At 54.4% G+C, this 8,027-nt stretch overlaps 2 protein-coding genes across 3 annotated transcripts; one reads left to right on the top strand and one right to left on the bottom strand.

Moving 5' to 3' along the window:
* The first annotated feature begins 7 nt into the window (after nucleotides 1–7).
* On the top strand, nucleotides 8–4,329 carry LOC110391401 (T-cell-interacting, activating receptor on myeloid cells protein 1-like). 2 transcript variants are annotated; one of them, XM_021383254.1, is made up of 6 exons: nucleotides 8–1,416; nucleotides 1,490–1,525; nucleotides 1,643–1,921; nucleotides 2,003–2,314; nucleotides 2,430–2,564; nucleotides 3,310–4,328. In XM_021383254.1, exons 1-5 carry the CDS (start codon nucleotides 1,386–1,388, stop codon nucleotides 2,546–2,548), a joined length of 777 nt encoding a protein of 258 aa, XP_021238929.1. In that variant the 5' UTR covers nucleotides 8–1,385; the 3' UTR covers nucleotides 2,549–2,564; nucleotides 3,310–4,328. The 2 variants fall into 2 exon arrangements, with proteins under 2 accessions (XP_021238929.1, XP_021238927.1); XM_021383252.1 differs by having other exon boundaries at nucleotides 2,003–2,564; nucleotides 3,310–4,329.
* A 974-nt stretch (nucleotides 4,330–5,303) lies between these two features.
* LOC110391400 (leukocyte immunoglobulin-like receptor subfamily B member 1) lies at nucleotides 5,304–7,472 on the bottom strand. Its single transcript, XM_021383251.1, has 7 exons — nucleotides 7,442–7,472; nucleotides 7,333–7,368; nucleotides 6,937–7,215; nucleotides 6,544–6,855; nucleotides 6,282–6,422; nucleotides 6,097–6,131; nucleotides 5,304–5,640 (listed from the first exon to the last, which is right to left on the bottom strand). The coding sequence occupies exons 1-7, from the start codon at nucleotides 7,470–7,472 to the stop codon at nucleotides 5,503–5,505; spliced, it is 972 nt and encodes a 323-aa protein (XP_021238926.1). The 3' UTR covers nucleotides 5,304–5,502.
* Between the last annotated feature and the right edge of the window lie 555 nt (nucleotides 7,473–8,027).

The following is an 8,027-nucleotide window of genomic DNA, read 5'->3' as shown; positions in this document are numbered from 1 at the left end:
CCTAACCCTCATTCTAACCCTAACTCTACCCAAAATCTGACGCTAACTCTAACATGACATCTACCCTTACCTTACCCCAACCATAACAGTAAACCTAACTCAGCCCTCAACCTACCCTCACTCTAACCCTAACCCTAACCCTAATCCTAACGTAACTCTAGCCCTAAACCTAACACTACACTAACTCTATCCCTAACCCTAACCCAAATGCCCTAACTCTAATCCTAACTTGTAACCCTAACCCTAAGCCTCACTCTAACTCTATCCCTAACCCGTAACCCTAAACCTTAACCTAAACCTAACAGTCACCCTAACCCTAACCTTGACCCTCACCTTAACCCACACCCAAACCTGATCTCATAGCTGAACCTTAACCATAACCACAATTCCACTCCTACCCCTACCCACGCCATGTCCCACCCACACCCCACACTGCAGATGCCCCCCGCCCTGCCCTATATGACGGCGACTCTGCCCCACTGAGGGAGTTTGCATGTGCAAAATGACACCTGTGCAGCTGTATGTCTGCACAAATGTGTGAGTGTTGTGAACACGTGTACTTAGAGCGTAGAACATGAAGGTGTGCTCTGGGTGCTCAACACCAAATGTCATTACACACGTGTAGCAAGTCATCTGGTCATATGCTGTCCATGTGTCCTGTCACATATGCACAATAAATGTACGTACACGTGTACTACATGGTTAACCCTGAGCCTTTGAGTGTGTACGTGTGACACAATACATGCACACCAGAGTGTCTACACAACAATGCACGTCTGTGTCCTTAGCATGCAGTTCTCATGTTGGCACTCCATGTGTGTCACCACTGCATGCACATGTCCATAGCATGTGCCTGATGTCAGTACCACATGTGTGCCACTAAAAATGTGTGTCCTCATAGTGTGCCCCATGTCTGTGTGAGTGTCACTGTGTCCCCAAAGGTCCCTGCTGCTGTCCCCAGTGGGGATGGCAGAGGAAAGCGCAGTGGGGATGGAGTGTGGTACCCAAAGCATGTGGTGACAGCTGGACTTGTTGGAGAACACATGTAACATCCCATGTGGGACATCCCATTGCAGTACGTGTCCTGTGTTTAGCATGCCATGGGGCACACCTTGCAAGGCCATGCCCTGGCAGTCCAGTGGGGACAGTGTGTGACACCCAAGCAATGACAATCTGCAAAGGGCAACCCAACGGGGACTGTTTGCATCGCTCCATGTGTAGCACATTATTGGGGACCCCATGGCGTCACCACCCATTTGGGCACCACAATTGCCACATCAGGAGGTGACATCACAGCATCCTGTCCCCAAGAGGAACTGACACCAGCTCTCCAGACTCCACCTGTTCCCACTGCAGTCTCACTGTCCCCAAGCTGCTCCTGCCTCATGGCACCAGTGGCGCTGGCCCTCATCCTGGGTGAGTGACAATGGGGATGTGGTGCCAGGGGGGTTGGTGGCCCCGTGTGAGACCAGGACTGTGTCCCTTGCAGGTTGGTGGCTGGTGGCAGTGATCAGGGCACAGCACCGTGAGTATGGGGAGAGGGGGAGAATGGGGAGAGAGGGAGGGGAGCGTTGGGAGGGGGCCATCCGAGGGGTCCAGGAGAGTGTGCAGGGACGAGGCTGACTGGAGTCCCCTGTCCTAGTGCCCCGACCCTCCCTGTGGCTGCACCCCAGCCAGGGGGTGTCTGTGGGTGACAATGTCACCCTGCGGTGCCACCTGCCCTGGCCGGTTGCCTGGGTCTGGCTGTACCAGGAAGGAGGTTGGACATACAGCAAGAGCAAGGACAAGCAGCAGGACGCAGCTGAGTTCTCCTTCATCAGCACAAGTCGGGAACACGCAGGTACATATCGGTGCCAGTACCGGGAGCCTGAGTCAGCAAAGATATCAGAGCAGAGTGACCCCGTGCAGCTGGTGCTGACAGGTGAGGGCACTGGGGACAGTGGATGGCTCTGGGGGCTCCCAACAGGACCATGTCCCAGTGCTGTCCCCTCCGCTCATGCAGATCACAGCTTCCCACCACCCGGCATCTCCCTTCGCCCTGAGGAACGTGTGGGGACAGGGACCAATGTCACCATCCACCTCTGGAACAAGGGTTTTGAGGCCACCTTCCTCCTGCACAAGGATGGATGCTCAGCTCCTGTACAGCACCAGGACTCCAGTTGGGGGGGTGCAGCAAATTTTACAGTCTTTGGGGTGGCCCCAGCAGATGCTGGCACCTATTGGTGTTCCTACCGCCCCTGGCATTACCCCCATCTGTCCTCTCCCCTTGGAGACAGTGTGATGCTGGAGGTAACACCCACACCTGCACCCCCAGGTAAGTCTGATCCCTTTTTTCAGTGCACCCCCTGCTGTGGATGGGTGGCTGTCTCACTGCATCCAGTCTGCATGGGGGTTGTGGCTGGCAACAGGAACAACCAAACACCCCACAGGTGCCAAAGAATTGTCCCATGCAAATCTGGTGATAGCACTGGTGAGGGGCTTGGTCGCTGTACTCGTCTTTGGCCTTGGAGTCTTCTTTGTCATTGATGCCCGCAGCCTCTGGAGATGAAGGGATGAGAGCTCTGGTGAGGAAGGGGTTAAATGTGCCCCATCCCCTATAGATCCCCCCAGTGTCCCCTGCCCACCCTTCTATCCCCTATCGATCCTCCCAGGTGTACCTTCCTGCCCCTTGATCCCCTATAGATTCTCTATAGGGCTCCTTGTACGTGACTCAAGGCCTCCCCATAACCCCCACCTGCTCCACTCCACCTATGACACAGTTGCCCCCCATAATGCCTGACACCGTGCAGTTCCAGGTCATTGTCCGGGTCAGGGGACTCAAATCCCAACCTGCCCCTTGGGGCCTCATCAAAGCCCACCACAGAAACCCAAACCCTGTCCATAAGACAACAAATTTCAAGAAAATGGAATTCTGCATTGTGGGGAAACTCCAGACACAAAATATCCGCCCTCAGACACGCTGCAGCCCTCCAGGCCATCAACATGCCCCAGACCACATAAAGCACCCACACATCAAGTAGAAGGAACCCCCAAACCCACACATATCGTACCCCAATATCTGACCCATGTGGGTGACAGATCTAATCCCCTGTGGTCCCACAATCCCTAAACACTCCCACACCCTGTGGGCTCACCCAAACCACAGCAGGACCCCCAGATATCTCCCATGGGATCCCCAACTCTCAGTCCCTCCCAAACTCCAGACCCACTCTCTTGGACTCCACCCTCAAATACCCTCACCATAGGCTCCTCTCCAAAGGAGGTTGGAGACCCCCACAGTGGCACCTCACTGTTCCTCTGTGTCTCCAGGTACCCCCAGTGACAGTGAGCGTCTGACCTGCACCGAGATTTGTGCTGTGACCCTTTGTGCTTGGCCACCCAGGGCACCTGCCACTGCTCAGCCCCCCATTAACTACAGCAAAGTGGGCACTGGGGGACCACACTGATATCCCCACACCCCCAATGCCTCTTTTTTTAGGTGCACTGAAATAGACAGACCACAGATTCCCCCAACTGGAGCTCCCTGAAACTCTGGTCCCCTCCCTTACACTCCCAAATCCCAGTGAATCCAACATCCCCGAATCCTCACCTGTGCACCTTGTCTCATTCCCACACACCAAATCCCTCAATTCTCCACTCTAACCCCCACATCCTCCCTGATCCGCATCAAATCCCATAACATCCCTGGAGATTCCAAATCCTCTTCAATCCAGCCCAAGTGCAAAACCATTCCTACGGGACCCCAAATCCTTCCCAATCCACTCCTACCAGTACCCATTAACCGCACACCACGTGTCATCAACCTCCACTTCGATCCCCTGTAGATTCCTCCAGGTGTCTCCTGCCTGCCCTTCAGTCCTGCTCTCAGCATCAGTCGGTGGGTTTGGAACCACTGCCTTGTGCATCACTTTGTAAATATATACCTGTGTTATCCTGATATCACCCACTGTTGTAACGCGGAAGGCCCTTCCCCATTTGCTTGCTATTGGTTGACCTACTTTACTTGAACCTGTGACGTAGGATTAAGAGGCTGTACTTCTTTGTTTTCATAACAATGTGCATGACCACTCTGTATATGGCTTTTCGAAAGTGAGTGGCCAGAGCGGGATATTCAATATGATTGGCCAGGAGCCCGCGTGAGCTTCTGGAACAGTCTAGTAAACGATAAGAAATACTATATGGTTCTGTAGCTTTTACCAATAAACGCCATTTTGCTGCTCATCATATTGATGTGTAAAGTGCAGTTATTGGCCAGGACTGGGTTTGGGTTCTCTGCATGCAAGGGTAATACGAAAAGGGTCGCCAGAGTTTGGTAAAACCCATCACCATAAATAAAGAAACCCAACCCAAACTCTTCTGTTTAAACACACAAACTGGTGTGAGCATGGGGCAAGCTGTGTCCTGACAGATAATTAACCTTGGTGGTAATTAAAAATAACAGCAAACATGTTTATGATGACCTCACTGCTGTGTCCCTGTCCTTCAGCCCGGATTTCAGTGCTGGAGGCTGGGAAATTATCAAAGGATTTGCAGAGTCACTGTCAGCAAAATCCTGTGCCCAAGGGCTGGTTCTGTTGGGGTGAGATAAAGGAAAGGTAAAACCTTCCAGAAATGGGAATCTTTCCCCCAACAAGCCGGGCAAAATGCTCCTGAAATGGGAATCCCTTTGCAAAAGGCAGGTGAAAGCATTCTAGTATGGGAATTGTTCTCTCCAAATCCAGGATAAAACCATCCAGACGCAGGAATCCTCCTTCAAGATGAGAATTATACCCTCCAGAACCAGGAGCGCTCCTTCCCATAAGAATAAAACTGTCCAGAAACAGGAATCTTCCCAGAAAAGCAGAGCAGATCTTGGCAGAAATGGGGATCTCGACCCAAAAGACAGGATCAAATATTCCAGAATGGGAATCTACCACCATAAGAACAGGATAAAACCATCCAGAAGCAGGAATCTTCCATCATCATCAAACTCTCCAGGAGTACAGGAAGGGTGAAGCCCTGCAGAAAGAGGAATCCTCCCCCAAAAAGCAGGATAAGCCCTTCAGAAAGGGAATTCTCCTCCAGAAGTGTGAGAGGAAAACTCTCCGGAAATGGGAATCCTGTCCCAAAAGCGTTGTGGGATGGGTGCTGGTTTGGGTTGGAGCGATGCAGATGTGCCATGGGGAGCACACGTGTGTCCTTGGTGTTTGCTGTGGGGACAGATTTGGGGCAGACATGGGGCACACGGTAAGGACACACGTGTGCAGTGTTGTGTACATGGATCAGTGTACATGTATGACGTCACACATACACACACGGAGTTGCAGAGCACGAAGCACACGTTTGTAAATGAATTGAGGACATGTGATGGTGTACACACATGTAATACACATGAACACATGCAGTGGCACATGCATGTAGTGTACATGTGATTGTGAGCACACCCAAGACACTAGCACTCTGCACAGATGAAGTGCACATGGCACACAACATCCACGTGTTTGTCCACAAAAATGGGGGACATCAGCGGGCTCCCCCAGTGCGCACTTGAGCGTAGATAACAGAGGGCTGTGGGGAAGCAGGGGGAGCAGGGAGCCGAGTGCTGGGGGGCTCAGCTTGCAGCTCGACATAGGTCAGACTCTCGCTGTCACTTGGGGGCACCTGGGGACAGAGGGGACCGTGGAGTGCCACCAGGGGGATCCCCAGCGTGCTTGGTGGGGAACAGCCACGGCCATGGTGTAAGTCTGCAGGGGGATTGTCCAACAGGGTGGGTCTGGGGCTGAGATATGGGGTCCCTAGGGGTCAGCAACTGGAGACCATGGGTGGTGCTGGGGTCCTGTTTCTTGATGTGAGGGTGGCCATGGGGTCTGGGGTCTGTTTAGGGCTCGGTGTGCACCAGGGTGTCTGGGGGCTTAAATGTGGGCCCCAAACAGCCCCCATGGTGCAGACTGGGTGTTTCCCATGGGATGGATTTGGGGGTGCACATGATGTTGTGGTAAGCCACTTGGGGCTGGAGGTCTTGTGGGCTCCCCATGGGCAGGGATTGTGGTTCCCGAGTTGGGTTTGGGGGCCCAAGGGGCAGATTGGGATTTGGGGTTGGCTGACACAGACACTGACCTGGAGCTGCACGGCCTCGGGCATTCTGGGGGCACCTGCATCTATATCAACAATTGGAGGGGATGAATGTGGGTGTTATAGGGGGCACAGAGGGTCACTTGGGGTATCTGTAGGGGATGGAAGGGAAGGCAGAAGACAATAGGGAATATCTAGAGGGGATGGAAGTAATGTAAGCTGTTCCCCACCATGGCTCTCATCTGTCCACATCCGGCGTCTGCGGGCAGAGAGGAGGAAGAAGAGGATGAGGATGAGGATGAACACGAGGGTGGCAGCACAGCCCCCCGCCACTGCTGCCAACATGTTCCCGTGCAGCTGCTCCGTGCCACCTGTGGGGTCTCGGTGTTTGCGTGCCCCCATTCTCAGCCACCACTTCCGTGGGGATGGGACATGGTGACACTGACACCCATGAGTGACACTGAGGACAAACAAATGGGGTCTGACACTAACCTGGGTGCGCAGGACCGGGTGTCACCTTCAGTGTCACATTGTCCCCAAGGGGTGAGAACTGAAAGTAGGATCCCCCGGGGCGGTAGGAGCACCTATAGTTGCCAGCATCTGCTGGGGTCACCCCAAAGAGGGTGAAGGTGGCCGTACTGACACCATCGGGGTCTTGGCACTGGACAGGGGCTGAGTGGCCGTCCCTGTGCAGGAAGATGGTGCCCTGATAGCCGTAGTTCCAGCACTGGATGGTGACATTGGTCCCCATCTCCACATGTTCCTCGGGGCTCAGGGAAATGCCAGGTGGGGGGTAGCTGTGATCTGTGTGCAGAGAGGAATTAGTGATGTGAAATGGCCCTGAGGAGACAACTCAGGGCCAATCCCTGTTCCCAGTGCCCTCACCTGTCACCAGCAGTTCCACGGGGTCACTCTGCTCTGATGTTCCAGGTGGATCCAACACCCGGTATTGGCACTGGTACACACCCAAGTCTGTCCACTTTGTGTTAGGAAAGGAGAACTCCACTGTGGTCTGCCCCTTCTCCTTCTCCTTCTCGGTTCTCCAGCATTTGTCCTGGTAGAGCATGACCCGGGCAGCCGGCCGGGGCAGGTGGCACCGCAAGGTGACATTGTCCACCAGGGACACCCCCTGGCTGGGGTGCAGTGACAGGGAGGGTCGGGGCACTAGGACAGGGGACAGCAGTGAGCCTTGTCCCTGCACACCCTCCTGGACACCTCTGATGACCCCCTGACCACGCTCCCCTCCCTCTGTACACATTCTCACCCTGTCCCCATACTCACGGTGCTCTGCCCTGCTGGCTGCCACCAGCCACCAACCTGCAAGGGACACGGTCCTGGTCCCACACGGGTCCACCAACCCCCGTGGCACCACATCCCCATTGTCACTCACCCAAGATGAGGGTCAGCGCCATTGGTGCCATGAGGCAGGAGCAGCTTCGGGACAGTGAGACTGCAGTGGGGACAGGGAGTGGTGAGAGATCTGCTTTCAGTTTCTCTATGGGCACAGAATGCTATGATGTCACCTCCTCATGTTGTAATTGTTATCCTCGTGACACTGTGTGGTCCTTGATGGGTGACAGACATAGAGAAGTGCACACAAACCACATGGAGGTGCCCCACGCAGGCTGTCACCCCTCAGTTTTCACACACTGTCCCCAAGGTGCTGCCAGTGTGTGGCCTTGCACGGGGTCCACTGGTGGGACTGTGCTGAGAAATGGGGTTTTGTGGCTGGGAACGTGCTCTGTTGCGCGGTGTCACTGTGCTCTCTGCAGCTGTGGCCATTCACACAGAAATAAATTGGAGGCATTACTTTCTGAGCAATCCCCATCCCTGCAGCCCAAGGCACTCCCCTGGCACTCAGTGCGGCCCAGGCTCAGCCTGGAGTTAGTCACCCATGGGGTCATGCGGTGGGGCTGTACCGCTACAGGGTGGGGCATGGGGCAGGGCCTGGGGTTTCTGTAGGTGATTGAGGGTTC

This window comes from Numida meleagris, unplaced genomic scaffold (assembly GCF_002078875.1).
Source record: "Numida meleagris isolate 19003 breed g44 Domestic line unplaced genomic scaffold, NumMel1.0 unplaced_Scaffold360, whole genome shotgun sequence".
Classification (NCBI taxonomy): Eukaryota; Metazoa; Chordata; class Aves; order Galliformes; family Numididae; genus Numida; species Numida meleagris.
The sequence above is the reverse complement of the archived record's forward strand: the minus strand, read 5'-3'. Positions and strand labels throughout refer to the sequence as shown.